We start from the raw sequence: 17,807 nt of genomic DNA, 5'->3' as shown, positions 1-17,807 counted from the left end.
TGTGGGTCTTGTTGTTAATCGATCTGGCATTGCACAGGAGCAGCGACAGGGTTTGTGGCACGGTTGGAGTGACCCTCAGGTCCCTTGGGTTGGGAGAGGGACAGGAAGGGGAGATAGATATAAAGCATCGATCTCGCCTTCCCCTGGAACGCAAGTCCCTTCTCCCACCGCCATACCTCCCCCTGCCCCACACAACCTCAATAGGAGCTCCGCTCAAGGTGATGTTATCCTCTTCCTCCCCAGCCCATGCATCCCCTGCGTCCATGCCCTCCCCCCCACCCTACACCAACAAATTAAAGAGCAGAGGTTAGCCACCACAGGCATCCTCTGCTCTAAACTAACCCACAACCTCCCAAGCCCAGCAAAAACTGTGCAGATGCGCAGATGCGGAGTCCCGCTGCGGTGCTCCTCAGTCCGTGGGCGGCACTCCCGGGGCGGTGCGCAGATGCGCACCTCCGACACCCCGGGAGGAGGCCGCCCGGCAGAAGCGCGGCTTGGCTGCGGAGTCCGGCGAGGAGGCGGAGGGGGCGTGGCAGGGAAGTCCGGCGTCCGGCTTTTAAGCTCGCCGCTCTCACCTGGCGAGCGCTCTCCCTGTCTTCTCCCCAGGAGTCTTTTAAAGGGCCCGCTCCCCGGCTGCCGCAAGTGCCAAAGCAGCCAACAAAAAGAGTCCCGCTGCGGTGCTCCTCAGTCCGTGGGCGGCACTCCCGGGGCGGTGTGCAGATGCGCACCTCCGACACCCCGGGAGGAGGCCGCCCGGCAGAAGCGCGGCTTGGCTGCGGAGTCTGGCGAGGAGGCGGAGGGGGCGATGCACATGATGCATTTTTTCTGCAGTTATTTACAATGTTTTTTTGTTATTTTGGGGCTGTTTCTCATTGATCAGCTTGGCTACCTGCAATTTTAGAATCTCTTGCCAATTAAGCTAATCATTACCAGGAAAGATGCACACTTTACAAAATGAAATTCAGTTGATTCTAATATTTTACATTATATGCCCGGCCCCATAACTTCTTTCTTCAGTATAAAAACTGTCACTTGGCTGAGTCTGACCCATCCTTTGTTCTAGGGACATTGTAGCTGGATCTCCCCCCCGCCGCCCCCCCAAAAGTATTTGAGCAACCCTAGTGAGAAAATAACTGTTATTCTAAAAACGTTGAATATTAACAAATCTGTTGATAATTTCTTGATAGTGGTGCAACAAATCTAGTGTTTTTGAAAATGGCTGAGTTGTTTTATTTATGTGTTTGTGTTGTTTTGGGGGGGAAATACATAGAACAGAATTGAATTGGTGGGTATAGTAGATTCCCTCTGTACTCCCTCAAGCTGGTTCTGAGGGTCTGAGACACTCTCCAGAGCTGTTCTTCTTGTGGTGTGCTCTAAGTTAATGGGAGTAGTGGAAAGGAAGAAAGGCCTGATGTAACCACCACACAACATTGTCTTTTTTGCTGTGTGTTTTTATGTTTATTTTCAAATTATATTTATGAGTTTTTGGATGTTCTGTGTATGTTCTTGTTCTTTCTTTTCTGCTTCTGTTTTTTTTTTTTTTAATTTTCTGCTAAATGTTTTATTTCCCTTTTGTACCCCTCCCTTCCATTGAGCCTTTTGTTACTCAGTGCATGCTTTGTTGCCTTTGGTGCGCTCACGTTCTTTTGTTTATTACAGAGCATCCCCATAATGAAACGTCCTTTCGAAATCACACTGACATATACAGTGGTGAGTCAACACTGACTTCTGGAGAGCTTCATGTTCTAACTCTTCTGTACCTAACCTGACTTACTATTGTGTTAACATCACTTGTTGGTCAGTCAGTGAGAACAGCAAGGCAGTTTCATAGACATATAAAACGCTTGCGTACACATATCCTATACATTTCCATCTTAGACCTCATAAAATTGTACTTGTCTAGTCTTCCAAAGTTATGGTGTGTCTCCTTGTAATGGCATAGGTTGCTGGGGATAGTGGTTGAATTAAGGTCCTCCAAACAGTTCATCTTTGGGAAGATGCACTTCATTCAAGCAGTTTTGAGCAGATATATATATATATATCAAATGTCAACCTATCTTTCTTGTAGTTTTTTTTTTAATTTATCATACTGTAGTAAGATTATTTAATATAATTATAATCCTTTTACCTGAATAGCATGAATCTTAGCACCACCCAGTGGCCAAGGCAAGACTCTACAAGACTTTATTGAATAATTATAAGCGATGGCTATGTTTGCACTTTACACTAAATTTTGGTTATGTTAGCCATGGTTTATTGCTTTTAATTTTCATGCAGATTAAACAAATCATAGTTCAGTCCCTTTTTTCTGCTCCTTTTGTCAGCTCCTAGGTCAAAGTGGGAAACTGTGGAAACAAGCCAGCAACAAATCATGTCTCTGGGTTCAATGTAACAAAAATCCATAGTCCGTAAGCCAACAACAAACTGTGGTTTCTAATTGTGGTTTGGAGCTGGTTACAAACGTAAACGTTTTCTTTGAAAGGGTGGGTTTCAAAACACCAATAATCCAGAATTGAAAGAAACTTACTGTTTTGTGCAAATCTGGCACAATGAGGTCTTCTGCTATAAAGATACAAATATCTGAATGTTGTATCACCCTTTGTCTATTTCAGCATTCATAATGAGGAAATACTGTGATAGATAAAGAGAAAATAATTATAACTCCAAACCTCATAACATGTAGTCTTACTAGGAATGTTCCACATTATATTGAAATGCTTCAGAAGAACCTCTCTTTCTTCCTTTAAACGTAAAGTCCTCTGTACATACAGAGAGGAGCTTGAATTATAAATTGCATTTCTGTTAGGCCCCCCTGAGGCCTAACCATTCTTCTGTATAGCTTAAAAGTGATGTGCAAATGGTGTGATAATGTAAACAATTGTGGGGGAATTTATTTCTTCATATTGGTGAGGAGGGGTTGCAGAAAATCCAAACAAAGTACCATTTCATTCTTGCTAGGGTGTATGATCAGACAATCAAATGCAGGGAATTTTTATATATTTGAGGTTGTCCTTGCACAATGAATGAAAAATTATATGCATGGCATAGTAGTTTTATTGTACATATACTGCATACACATCATCTCAATGCTGTGTTTCAGTTAGAAAAATATCTCACTTTTCTTTAGGCCTCAGACTTTTGTATTTTGGAGGTTTTTTTCTTATTTACTATCATTTTTGTATGAGAAGTACAAAATAATAATTTTCTGTAAATGTTCTGGGGGGGAAATATTGGAAATGCATGCCTCTGCTGTGTCAGTATTATCTAGCTGTATTTTTTCAAAACCCAGGGTAAGGTGTTCCTTCTAGCACTGTACCGCTATTTTGTAAACTGCTTTGTTTTCTCTAGCTTAGTTTGACTTCTTTTTCCAGTCCTTGGAAAAACTGAAGAAGTCAGTTAAAGAAGGAAGATAGAGGGGCTCTACAGATTGGCAGGAATCTGCCCTGGATCAGTGCCGTGGCAACCATGCCACAGCACTGATCCAACCTCCATAGAGCACAAAAAGGAGCCAGAAAAAAGCTCCTTTTTGTGCCCTTGAAGGGGCGCCATAGCTGCTGCTGTGCGGCATGATGACGACCCTTTGGCACTGTGTCGTTTGGACGCAGCACCAGAGGTGCATCATCATGGCGCACCCCATGTAAATGGGTGTGCACCAAGATGGCGGCCCACAGGCAGCAATAGGGCTTCAAGCGTGAGGACGCTCAGCCCTCACCCCACTCACAAACCAGCACTTTTCGTCAGTCTGTAAAGGGCCAGAGAAGTACTATGGTTGAAAATCAGTTGGTTTAAATTAAATTAAAATCAGTGCAGTTTAAATAATTAAACTGCAATTAAATTTTGTGTGAAAAACACATTTTTCAACTGCAGTTGGCATCCTATTAGTGATGTATTATGGCATGAATCTAGCTGACAGCATTGTAATCCACTTGTTTTAATCTCTGCCAAAATTGGAATTCTGTTCCAAATGTGCAACAACAAAAATCCTCCCAGACCCACCTTTCAGTGTGGCAGCTGCCCCATGACCATTTTTGTGTCTGTGCAGTATGAAAGCAGCAAAGATGTGCTCAGTTTTTTCCCCTTTATCTAGACAAATAGCAATAATGTCATCCTCAAGTAGGGATGGAAAGAATATTCAAAAATATTTGGGAAATGATTGAAAAGGTTTTTTGAGTGTCACAAAATCTTGACTTATTAGAATCTTTGCAATTCAGAATTTATTCTGTGTAAAATTTGTGCATGGCTTGCATAGAAAACATTTCCCATATAGAAAACAGCATTTTCTGCACACAAATTAATGTTTCTACATTGAAATGTTATTTTCCACACAGAAAATATTGCTTCCTACACAGAAAATGCTGTTTTCTGTGTAAATCAAACAAGTGTGAATTTTGCACAAGTCCCAAATTGTGAATAACCTTTGAAATCTGTAATTTTCAAAGCATTTCTCACAGTGGCAACAAAATGGCTGAAATGAATTGCTACCTTTGAGAAGAAATGTAAAAATTTACATCCCTATCCTCAGGGATGGCCCAAGAGCCTCCAGGAGCCTCTGTTGCAGTTTATCCAGCTTAAAAAAAATAGCCGGATGATTCTCTGCTGTTTCCCCCATTCTCCATTGATAGGGGATTTCCATCTTGGGAAGTGATCTGCCATTGAAAAGGTGGATGAGATAATTGTACATGGAGACATAATAATAATAATAATAATAATAATAATAATAATAATAATTTGTTTTATTTATATACCGCTATTCCAAAGATTATAGCGGTGAACAGCAAGTAAGCTAATTTGCCCCCAACAGTCTGGGTACTCATTTTAGCGACCTCGGAAGGATGCAAGCCTGAGTCAAGCTTGGGCCCTTTTGCTGGTCTTGAACTCGCAACCTTGTGGTTTTGAGTGAATGGCTGCAGTACAGGCATTTAACCACTGCGCCACCAGGGCTCCCTATGTGCTCCCTGATATAGCTCTCAGCCTTTTTTTCCACTGAGATTATTAAAAGGGTTTATTTCTCTTTTAGCTGACCTAGCTAGATGTAGAATGACCAGTTCAGGATACACTTAGTTGGGATATAAAAATGCTAGGTATTCGTTATGTACTGCCAAATAATTATGATTTAAAGTGAGGAATATTTTAGAATTTAAATTTTCCTTGCATCATAAGTGCCACACCAAGCATGAATATGATAGTGTCACAGCAGGGTTGACAAACCCTGCCATGGGAACTCATTAGTGGGGTTACTTTTGAAGCTTTGAAGCAAGATTAATTGAAATCAAGCACTTGTTTTTATAACTTGGTTTTGTAACCTCTCACACACACACACACCACCCAAAGTGCCAGGAGCATACAATGTTCTATGTAAGTGACAATGTGATAAGAAGTGCCCCGTTAATTAGAATGGGGGATACCCTTGAGATGCTTATAGAAGACAGCTGTTGAAAAGGAGGTCACAAATAAGATTAGATACAGGGAAATCACTACAGTAGTGATCCTTATATAATACAGATCCAAGTGTCCCTACAGTAGGACTAAAAGAGAAAAAGTGTATGTTAGAGTTAGCACATTAATTGAGCCTTGATGAGAATGTTTTTTGTTAGTATTTCATTAACTTCTCTAGCTATAAAAATTGTCCAAAAAAACTTCATTTCTAAGTATATTTCATATGAGAAGAGCCCTGCACGATCAAACTAAAAATCTGTCCAGTCTAGCATCTTGTTTCTTAAAGTGGTCAATCAGATACTTTTCCAAAGCCCACAAGAAGCAAGCAGATAAAACCCTCTCCTGTTGTTTGGGAGTACACAGCCTTTAATTCTGAAGGCTGCATATAGCCATAATGGCTGATAGACTGATTTTCTATGACTTTGTCTATAGATATCCCCTTTAAAGCCACCTAAACTGATGACCATCCTGTTGCAGTGAATTCCAGAAATAGCTTTGTTTTGTCACTGTTGAATCTCATCCAGCCAGTTTCATTGGATGGCCACAAGAAAGAGCTATGTATTGATCAAATGATCCTGTGTAGTGAATTTTATATTTATCCAATTGTATCAAAAATATATGAAGATCCTTAACATCTGATTCAGAAGAGGTGGAAATGTTTATCCGCAGTATGTATGAATCTGGTTGCAGACTACATAGTGGGGAATGTTGTTGGTGTTGTCTAAGAACTGAAATGTCTGGAACAGTGATACGCAGAGAATGATAGCATGTTGCAAGAAAAGCTGAAGTTGCCTTGAGAATTAAGCCACTTTGATAGACTGATTACTCCATTATTCTGTGTTCAATGGATCATGAGATCCTGCACAATAGCATTGATCCTCTGTTCCTTCTGCCAGTGTTTGCAGATCCATCATGGGAGTAAGGTTGCACGAGTATTTCCTAATGCAGCCTGTGTAACAATTGTTAGGGAATCCTAAGCATCACCATTCCTCAGAAAGCACAGTCCCATCCCTGAGCGCTGACTGACTGGGCAAGTGCAAAGATGGCATGTTCCGCATTGTAGGGGGGGATGCCTGACCATTGTTAGCCTTATTCAGCCCTCCTGTGTAGAATCAGTACATGAGATAGAAGAGCTGGAATGGGTACAGCAGCTTCACTTTCTTTTTCTTTCCCTGTCACTCTTTACTATGTGGTTGAGTAACAAGCAGCCCATGACCTGCCCTCATTCTCATACTAATGTGAAAAAGCTTCTCCAGGAAATCAGTTCAGGTCTCTGCAAAAGTAACCTGTTCATTCCCTAGCAGCTTACTAAGTAGAGAAGGGGGGGTGGATGTAATGGGCAGATCTCACCTACTGTTCACTCTTAAACCATCCACTGCTGGCACTAGCCCTACCAACACCAATGTGGCCATGACATATTTTTGTTTTTGTTATGTGCCTTCAAGTCAACCATGGCTTATGGTGACCATCTCATTACGTTTTCTTGATAATATTTTTTTGGAGGAGATTTGCCACTGCCTTCCTCTGAGGCAGGAAAATGTGACTGATCCAGGCTCCCTCACTGGATTTCCATGGCTGAGTGGTGGATTGAATCCTGGTCTCTTGGAGTCCTAGTCCAACAATCAAACCACTATCCCACACTGGCTCACCAGACAGATTATACTAAGGGTATGTGGTCTTTGACAGAAAACAGGAGCTCATTCTTGCCCCATTTCATTGAAAACCTCTAGAGCCTTTTCTCCTCATATAGGAGAATATAGAACTTAATTTCCCAGGTTTTGAAATCATCTAGAGAACTTGGCTTTCTAGGAAACACATCCATTAGGAAATCATGCCATAGGTTGTAGCCAGTGGATAGCACTATAATGCAGGGCCATGCTTACGATAAGGTGTGTGCATGCCCAACTGTATAATCCAAGTATCTCCCTCCTAATTTGTACACTGAATGTACCTCTAAGCCTTTTTCTTTACAACCACCTTTTAAATCTAGCCTACTTACTGAAGGATGCTAGCCTACTTGCTGAGACTCAGCTAGATGCCAGGTTCATATTCATCACAGCATGCTGCAAGAGGGTACAGAGTTGCACATTCTGCATAAATCCTTTTAATTGGATTTATAAATTTGTAATGGAAAGAGATTATACATTACTAAATTTTATATGTTGGTTTAATAAGATATTCACAACCCGCTGAATTATTTTGAGCAAAGTTGTTCTGCAAGAAAGCCTGAAGAATGAAGACGAAAGTGTCAGTAGTATCAAGGACCTGAGTTCCTAATTTAATTTTAATTACGAATTGAGCTGCTAGAGTAGTGGTTCTTAATCTTTTCTTCACCAGAGACCCCCTTTAAATATGTATTGTTACCATAGATTCCCTCCCGAATTAACTCAAGATTTAAAAGCCATATAATAATAATACCTGCACACTGAACCATGAACAAGTCTGCCATCTGTTAAACCTTCCTTCAGAGGTGCCAAAAGAGGAGGGAAGACTTTTTTCTTAATGTTTCCAGCTAGTTTGTGGCTGGAGTGGATTGAACAGCAATGCACAAGACAAGCAAGCCAACCTGTGTTTGTCTTTGCTCCTGCCACATGGTCACTCTAGTGCAGGGATGGGACTGGATAAGCAGCTAAACAACACTGGAGCTGCCAGCCAGCCAGCCTTTGCCCTTCTCTCGTTCTCTCTCTTTCTCATTTTCTCCCTCTCTCCCTCCCCAGAGGAAAAATAGGACACCTAAAACAAAGATCTGAAGTGATACAAGCCCTCCCCCCCCCATGCATTCTTCCAAACTCTCTCTTCAAACAGTGAGACCGCCAACAAAATCTCTTCTTATCTCCAGCCTTAGGTTCTCGCAATTACAGTTCTTTCATGACCCCTCTTCCCCAGCACCACCACCAGCACCACCTGAATTACTCCTACACGCTGAAATCAAATTTCTAAACATTGTCACATCTTCCTTCACACTGAAAGGGGGAGAGAAGATATAGAAGAGACCATATAACACCGATCTTAAGATCGCTTCACTGGCTGCCTATCAGTTTCTGGGTGCAGTACAAGGTGTTGGTCATCACCTTTAAAGCCCTAAATGGCTTGAGTCCAACCTGTCTTGGGACTGCCTCCTTCTGTATAATCCACCCTACGCACTCAGGTCCTCTGGGAGGAATCTGTTGCAACCCATGAAAACTATATTGTCTGCAATTGCCCAGAGGACCTTTTCGGCAACCACTCCCAGATTATGGAATGGCCTGCCGAATGAGATCCATCATATTACCACCTTAAACAGCTTTTAAAAAGTTGTCAAGATGGATCTCTTCTGGCAGGCCTTTCCTGAATAGATAACCAGCCACCAATAAAATCAGGCCCGTTATAACCATGATTTCTGCCACAGTCAATGTCCGACCTGTCTGTTTATTTGTTTCTTTGTTTTTATTTTAAGTATATTTTAAATTGTGAATTGTTTAATTGTATTTTAAGGGGGGTGGGATATTGGGGTTAGGGATTGTATGTTTTTAACATGTAAGCCACCCCGGTTGTGTTACACAGAGAGGCGGGATATAAATAATTTTACTATTATTATTATTATTAGATGTTTCTTCCTCACCACACCACCCTCACACATGGGATCAGATCACCCTTTTGTGATAGTGCATGCCTAATGAAGCGACATGTTGGGAGTTTGCAAAGTGTTCACATGGACCACATTGAAGGCTTATTACGGTAGAGAGATTGGAAAGTGGAAGGAAACAAGGGAAAAAACCAGGGGAAGAAGCATCCGATCAAAACACCAAATCTCGAGAAAGTGCCACAGTCCTAGAAGTCTGCCTTTACAGTTGAAGAAACGCTTCAACTGCCCCTTTTTTCATTCTTCATCAGGAGGGGAAGAGATTGAGATGAGAGAGGGAGGGAGGGGGAAAGAATGAGTTGATGACAAGCAAGCAAAAGATCTGACAGATCTCTTCATCCCTAGTGTTAGTACTTGAGATTTTGGAAGAAAAGATTGGCTCCCCCCTGCCAGCCAAAGCTGCAGCAATTAACTCTGGTTTGCAGGCGATCTGGTGTCCTGGGAGCTTCTTATGCTGTGATCCAAAAATCTGCCTTTAGGATCATTTGTGGAAGAAGCTAGGAACCTTACCCAGAGACGCTGGATTAACACCATCTATAAAAATATAATGGGGAAGGATCACAGTTGTTCATGGGGCTACTTTTGGAACAGGAATGGACTGGGTTTGGGAGCCATTTTAACCTTGGTGAGATAGCACTTGCTTGCTCCTTGCAAAAACCATAAAAATCAGCGTGTCACTGTCTGGCTGTACCCTTACAAGGTTTGAGGAGATTGGTTGGCTGTGTGGGGGTGAGGAGAGAGCCTGACAATTTTAGGTGCAAAATTGCCCTTTTTTAGAAACTCACTTTTACCTAAAAATATTAGACTGAACTATAAAGTCTGCATAAAACTAAATAAAAGTATTTGTAAATGTATATACATTTTTTTAAAATAAATAGTTGTTTGGGACCATTAAAAATTCTGCAGACAGCATTTAAGTAGCCATTTGCGCTCTTAGAGGCATCTGGGTGGAGCCAGTCCACTGTAGCTATTTTCACACCCAAAAAAAATGTTGGGTGTGGGGGATTGGGAGGTCTGAGGGGAGGGGTGTAGGGGTTGTTTATGGGTTACAAGCCACATTTTGCCTACCCCCACTTTAGATTATGTAAGGGTGGTGTTGATTTATTCACTGAATTAGAATTAAGCAGAATCTAAAAGTGTTATTTTAGATGCAGAAGGTGTCTTCTTCTTACAAAAGGGCTTTTCTATATCTCATGTTAGCATCATACAAGAAACGGGAAATGTTAGATCCAAAGTGTTGTTCTACTATACTAGCACATTATTTTTTGCAAGTGGAACAACCAGAGAATTGCTGTAACTACTATACGCTTGCACAGGTCTTTGTGAAACATAAGAGAATATCGCACAGGCCCCTGGAACGGGCCTTGTGCGTTATAAAAGGGGCCGGGATGGGGCTGAAACGTGTGGGGACGCATTTTACCGCACACAAAAGTCCCCATTCCCTTCCCTTCCCCACCCATCCCACAGGAGGCAATTTTTGAGAACAGTTCAGTAACCGTTCTCAAAAATTGCCTCCTGTGGGATGGATGGGGAACGGAAAGGAAGGGAACTGAATGGAATGGGGACTTTTGTGTATGGTAAAATGCGCCCTCCACTCATTCCACACTCATTCCCGCCCCCTTTCTTTCCATTCCCAATCCATCCTGGTGTGATAAACTTCAATGTCTACATCTGTTTTCCTTCTGCTTGCTGAATTTTTAATCCTACCCAATATTATTGTTTTCGTTCATACGTTAATATTCAGAGAATTAAAAGAGTAAGATATCTTGACTGTTCTGACATGCAACATAGTTTTGTTGATACATAGTGTTGTTGACTGCTATCATATTATTAGATTATAACTTGCTATTTACATAAATGCTTCCTTATTAAAGCCTTAACTATCAAGTTCACTTAATATCTCCTGCTTAATGACAGATATTTACCTCAGTTAATACCTTTGTTACATGGCCTTATCAAATTAAATAGTACAGTGGACCTTCCACATCGCTGGGTTTAGGGGCACAAGACCCCCATGAAAGTGAAAAAACACAAATAAAAAACACTATTTTTTTACCTGAGAGAACACTTCTGTAGGCATTTGTAGGTCTTTCATTGCAACTCTGTGACCAACATCTTCCAGAAGCTGTCCATAGAATTGCACTGGCTGACCTCCACATGCCTAGAGAAGTGGTATCTCTAGGAATTGGTCCTCCAGTGTGATTTCTGTAGATGTTGCCCATAGAGTCAAGCTGGAGTGCTTAGATATTCCTAGAGGGAGCATATTAATCATATCCATGAATAATCAAAGCCACAAAAGTCAAAGCCACAAATATGGTGGGCTGACTGTATACTATAACTCCCCCCCCAACACACACACACTCCTGCTGAATTGAATATGTAATGTCTAATCATCATGTGTGTGGTTAATTCATTTCTTCACCAGGATCCTTCTGTTTACCTTTAGAAACTATTTTACTTATTTTCTCTGCCAGAGTCTGTGTCATAAGGTTTCCACAATCTTCATATAAGTTTATTGGTTGTCTTGACTTAAATGTTACTTTCCTTGTGTTGTTGTTGCTTTATGGGGGAGATCATTCTCCTGTTCAGTGAAGTGATAGTCCACATCAAGCAGCATGGAATAATTGCTGCATCATTAATATGCTCTGTAACACCATTCAGTCATGCAAATTCTAATGTGATCATCCTACTGAATGAATTTTTAATTAAATACCCAGAGGCTCTTTTGTGTACCACCACTGCTCAGCTGGTACAATACATGTCTCAGTCAGTCTTTGGGAGTGGGTTTTTTTTACCATTACAATCTCCTTCTCTGCTTTAAAAATCTCTCTTGGCAGCTTTAATCTTATTTGTATTGACTTAAATAATAAATACGTTGGGTCTTAATTATCCACATCAAATTAGTAACTGTGATCTGACAATCCACTTCCATTTCGTTTGTAGAAACTGATTGTATACCATATGTATACCAAAACAAGATTTGCAAAGCAGACTTAATGTTTTTAAGAAGTTCAAGGCTCCAGAGGTTGATTACAAATGTTGATTGCTAAAACTTAGCACAATCCATGGAAACATATTCAGTTCCCAAGAAAACACTATGTTGTTTCCTTCTTGCTTTCTCCTTCACTTTGTTCTTTCTTCATGATTGTATAGTTAAGTCTGAAAATCTCAATTCAGAAGTTGGCTTCCTCTTAGAGACATTTTGGTGTTAGCTATAATTAAACATTCAGGTATACAATGTGGCTTATGTTTTTGTCTATCATATTTTCATAAATTCTATTATAGGAGCTAGCATGGTATAATTTTTTCAGTGTTGGACAAGCGCTCTGGTAAACCAGGTTTCAAATCCATACTGTACCATGGAAATCTATCACGGGTTATCTTGGGCAAGTCACACTCTCTCAGTCTTAAAGAAAGGCAATGGCAAACTTCCACCAAACAGTTCTTGTAAAGAAACACTGTGATAGGGCCGACCTAATACAGAATTGACTTGAAGGCACATTATAACAGCAGAATAAAAGATTTCATGTTGAATAGCAGTCATATCTCCAAATCTGCTGTTGAAAACTCATATAGTTTCTGAAGGATTTCTAGCTAACAAAGGACATTATCACATGAGGGATGTCCCATCACTCTCTCACCATTGTCGCATCCTTTCCACACAATTGCGGGAAGGACTTTCATATGTCTTTTGTGCTTATCCCATCTGAGAAGTGTGAATAACAGCAATGGCACCAAAGGCTTTCACATGGAGTTGCGCCGATTCTGTCAATAACCCATCATTAACCTGTCATTAAAGCAACATTAGCCAGCATTTTGTATTAACAGAATTTCCTGTTATCACAGTGCCGCTTAAATGACAGGATTGGCACTGCCAGTGTGAAAGTCTTTTGCTCCAGCTGTCATTCATGCCAACAAGGACAGAATAAGGATGGGGGAGTGATCCTGTCCCTGTCCCATCCCCATGTGATAATCTCCAAACAGACTGCCATTTAAAAAGACCTAGTCCAAGTATTCCTAAGCGTCAGTCAACTAAGTGTTTTGGACTTCAACTTCAGAAATCCCAGCCAAGCTTAGTCAAGAGTCACGAATTCAGGGAGCTGAAGTTCAAAACTTCTGGAGGACCAAGTTTGGGAATCACTGTAAAAGCCTATACTGGCATTCTCACTTCTTTGGATCCCTGCCTAAATAAACTACAGATTCAGTTAATGATACACTGAAGATGAGTTTTAAAATTGAGGTTGATCTGTTTTTGTTCATTTGTTGTTCCTTGGAGTTGTAGTGGAGAGGAAAGTGATAAATACTTTTTTTTAATAAATAAATACTAATTAGAGCATTTATATCCCACCCTTCAACCAAAAAAGGCTCCCAGGGCAGCTTGCAAATTGTTAATTTAACAGCTCCCTGCCCTCAGGTTTACAGGTTTTTTAAAAAGGCACAAAACATAAAGAAAAGGGAATGCCAGTAAGGGAGGGGATATGCTGTCTCTATTTTTCTCCCTCAGACACTAGCACAATGGCAATCAGAATATTGAGGGAAGGCCTCTTACCATAAATAAATAAATATCCTTAATTTATTGAGACTTTGGATGTAATAAATATCCCAATCTGGAGTTGAGGAATTTAGCTAGATTCAGAATTATTGGTCTAGTTTACGGTTTGAGTCTTAACTGTTAAGACAGTTTCATATTGTTAAACCATTTATTTTCGGTGCTACATTCCTAAAATGGATTCTAAAGACATTTTTAATACCCATTTGGGCTGTTGGAAATGCTTACATTGGGAATACAGATACTTTGTATGATTTCTGATAACTCTTGGTATTTTAGTTCACGACAGTGAAAGAGCGGTGAGGTTTGAGTTCATAATTTTGATTTATATGGAGAGCTATTACATGCTTAGTGTGAAGCTGGATCTCAAATATATACCCAGTTTGGTTAACCTGAATTGTTGAACTGTTGTTGTATACAATCCAAATGTCTTATTTCTTTAAAAAAGGTAAAGGTATTCCCCATTGACAAGTTTGTCAAGTTGTGTCTAACCATAGGGAGCAGTGCTCATTTCTGTTACTAAGCTGAAGAGCCAGCATTGTCAGCGACTACTCTGTGATCTTGTGGCAAGCATGATTGCACAGAATGCTATTTACCTTCCCACCGGAGTGGTGCCTATTTATCTACTTGTATTTGCATGCTTTCGAATTGCTAGGTTGGCAGAAACTGGGACTAGTGATGAGAGATCATCCCATCATGCAGCACCCGCCTCGAACTACCAACCTGCCAGTCTTGCAATCAGCAGAGTCAGCATCTTGAGCCACTACATCCCAGTGGTGGATCCTTATTTCTTATTTTTTTAATAAAAAAAACACCCTTACTTTTTAGTAAAAAAAAAATTCACAGCTGTGTTAATTTCCTCTCAGCACATTTAAAGCTTTCACTTATGGGAGTTACTTCTTGGTTAATACAATAACCTAAGTTTGCCCAGAAGTAATGAAGCATAGAAAGCAATGGTAAACGAATAGAGGTGCATTCGGCTGGAATCCTAAACATATTTACTAGAGAGTAAACCCTATTGAAAATTAGGAAACATGTTCATGGGTAGCTGTGTTGGCCATATAGCAAAGTACAATAACATCCAAAATCCACAAACCAGTGATACCTTTATTCAAACAACCAAAATGCACAAAATACATGATGTAAGCTTTCAAAGCTCCACTGGCTTTTTTATCAGGCAAAGGTGTTTAAAACATCATACAGGAGGAAAAAAATACAAAATGGCTATATTAGCCACTGGACTAGATTTTCTCAAGGTGTTGTTGTTGTGTTGTTTTGTGAAGGACTATCTATGCAAACAGGCCCCTGGTCCTGGTCATGTGGCCCTGGGGATAAAGCTTTCCAAAGTTCAGCAGATAAAATTTGAATTCCATTAGCAATACAAAAAGATACTTCCTCTGAGATTCAAAATGTCTCCATTCTTTGTGAGTTCACTGCCCACTTTGTTTGGCAGAAAACATTAACTTTCTCAAGAGAAGCCTCCATGCTTTTCCATTAAGAAATTTTTAAGTGCTGTTTTGGTAAATGTAGTTGAATGAAAGACAGAGAATGTTTAACTTCAAGAAAGGATATGTAGCATCCTTTCATGGACACAAGGGTAGAATATGTAAGAAATTAGGAAATCTAGAATTTGATAAATTAAATGCACCCTTTCAAAGTCAACACATATAACTGGTTACAAAAATCAATCTGTTCTCACTGTAAATAGAGTGGTTTGTTTCACATCATTATTTCTTCTATTTCATATCACTTCCTGCCTTTGTCTGATTTTTTTCCGTTTAAGCATTGTATCATTTCAGCATTGTCCACCAACCTTTTTAAAGAGTTCTACAGGTCTTGAGTGTTGGAAAGACATTCCAGTTTGTGTCTTGTGAGTTGTTTGCATTCTGTCTTTCATTTCCAACAGCTTCATTCCTAATTGCCCTGGTGAGAAGGAGGATTTACAAATGTGTATTTTCTCTTCCTTATGTCCTAATTTCAGCCCGAGGTATCACAGAAAGGCACCCCAGCTTCATGTACCCCATTGGGACCTTAAGCAGTCAGATGGTGCTGAGAGGGGAGGACCTCTTGCTGGAATGCATTGCCTCAGGAGTGTACGTACCACTTGGGATCGAGGGAGCCATGGTGTGTCAATCCTTTCTCTGCCTTGCTCGTCCAAGCTCTGGGCTTCTGAAAGATCGTTTACTTTTCCTGCAGATTTTAAAGGGGGCAAAATGAAAATCAACTACTCTTTCCTCTTGATGACAGGCCTGGTAAATAATAAGATGCCCCCCTTGGGTATATAAAATAACACAACTCAAATTGGAGGTTTGAGGCTGTGAATTTCAGTGGATCGTGGTATTACTCATTAATTTCAATTATGTGATTAAAAGAGCATTCATTTCAAGAGCAGTAGGATGGCAATAGAATGATTCTAATCAGGAGAGCTGTTAATATCGCTCACTATACTAGGAGCAGGGAATATTTGACTTGCCAGGTGTGTTTTGGACTATAACTTCCATAAGCAGTGGCTGTGCCTAGACTGGAAATTGTAGAAGGTGATTCAAAACATGTAGAGGTCCTATGGTTTCCCTTTGTTGATTTCTATATCACCAGTTTCTATCCCTGTACCTGCAATGTTGTTGTGGCCAGTAATGGAAGATGTCCACTTTGCATGGCCTACAAAGTAACTAATTCTTCAAATTCAATGTTATCTACTCTTGAGTAGTAATGGCTTTCTCAAGGGTTTCAGACCATGTAGCTCTCCAAGTATTCTTATGCTACAGCTCCTAGCATTACTAATAATTAATTATGATTGCTAAGGTTGCTGGGACTTGCAGTTCAACAGCATATAGAGAGCCACCCCTGTTCTCAGATGAAGGTCTTTTACTAAAACAAAGTCTTGTACATATATGCCTCTAACTATTATATTATGGACTCCCATTGCTAAACATATCTTCACCTGTTACTGAAATTATGAAACAGAATTGCAGGGAATTCTTTTATAGTGCACATCTCCTTTTAAAGAATTTTCGTATCAAATTCACACATTCCATTCTCTTTTTTTCCGTATAGCCCAACACCAGACATTGTGTGGCACAAAAAAGGAGGTGATCTCCCAGCAGGCAGGACCAAACTGGAGAACTTCAATAAGGCTCTTCATATTGCCAATGTTTCTGAGGAAGATTCTGGAGAATACTTCTGTTTAGCTTCCAACAAAGTGGGCATTAGCCGCCACACAATCTCGGTGAGAGTGAAGGGTATGTTCTATTTACTATACCATTCTTAACCTTTATATAGCCACTAGCAAATGAAAGACAATTCAAATGGGTTTGGGGAGGACAGGGAAGAGTGTGTGTTTGGAACAGACCAGTCTGAGAATTCTTCTACTATAACAACTGAAGATAAGCAATCTTCTTTTCTATATATCTTGATGGCTAAACTTGTCCTCTGTGGTCTAAGTATGTCACCTATATATTTTTATTCTGTGTAGTGGAGAGAACATAAAACCTGTCATTACTTGCTTGCTCTCTTGGAACAGTACAAGAAGTCTTTGTCTGCAACTGCAAATAGCCTGAAAATGGCTTGATTGTTTTGAATTGTGGATTGTGTGTGTGTATGGATCTACTGGTGTACATAAGAAATTAATAAATGTGAATCCATTTCATGTCCAACACAAAGGCCACAAATTGCTAATGAATGTGAATCCATTTCATGTCCAATACAAATGCAACAGATTGCTAAAATGACACCTGGATATGCAAATAATAACACCCACATCCCAGATATTTTATATTTTTGTATGCTGAAGCTTAGGGGAAATCAAAGGGCAGTTGAGATAATAATAATAATAATAATAATAATAATAATAATAATAGGATTTATTTATATGCCGCCCAATCACTGGGAATCCGGGCGGCTTACAACAGAGGGGATAATAGACGGTTCCCTGCCCTCAGGCTTACAATCTAAAAAGACACGACACAAAAGAAGAAGGGAATGGTGAGGGGGGGAGGGGATCAGGTCCAGCATTCTTCTCTCCCTCTGAGGCAATTTATATGTGGAACTGTGACTCATTGGAATAACAACTCATTAATACAAATAGCAGGTAATGTGGTAGAACTGTTCCTGATCTAACTATAGAACCTTAGATAGACTACAAGTGAGAGGTTTCATTACTGAATGCTCTCACAAATAATTAAGAAAAAAGACTTGCACATC

At 40.2% G+C, this 17,807-nt stretch overlaps 1 protein-coding gene across 12 annotated transcripts in view; it reads left to right on the top strand.

Moving 5' to 3' along the window:
* NFASC (neurofascin) overlaps nucleotides 1–17,807 on the top strand; it is a 273,535-nt gene that overhangs the window by 147,681 nt on the left and 108,047 nt on the right. For 9 of the 12 annotated variants that reach the window (XM_089514563.1, XM_089514558.1, XM_089514564.1 and 6 more), the window contains exons 9-11: nucleotides 1,660–1,710; nucleotides 15,589–15,700; nucleotides 16,662–16,846. In XM_089514563.1, the coding sequence (XP_089370689.1) occupies nucleotides 1,660–1,710; nucleotides 15,589–15,700; nucleotides 16,662–16,846 (348 nt within the window). The remainder of the gene's footprint in view (nucleotides 1–1,659; nucleotides 1,711–15,588; nucleotides 15,701–16,661; nucleotides 16,847–17,807) is intronic. The other 3 variants (XM_089514565.1, XM_089514555.1, XM_089514553.1) reach the window with 1 other exon arrangement.

Source organism: Sceloporus occidentalis, unplaced genomic scaffold (genome assembly GCF_023333645.1).
Source record: "Sceloporus occidentalis isolate IW3139 unplaced genomic scaffold, rSceOcc1.0.p SCAF_3, whole genome shotgun sequence".
Lineage (NCBI taxonomy): Eukaryota > Metazoa > Chordata > Lepidosauria > Squamata > Phrynosomatidae > Sceloporus > Sceloporus occidentalis.
Note: the sequence above shows the minus strand (reverse complement) of the source record. Positions and strands in the feature narration are given on the sequence as shown.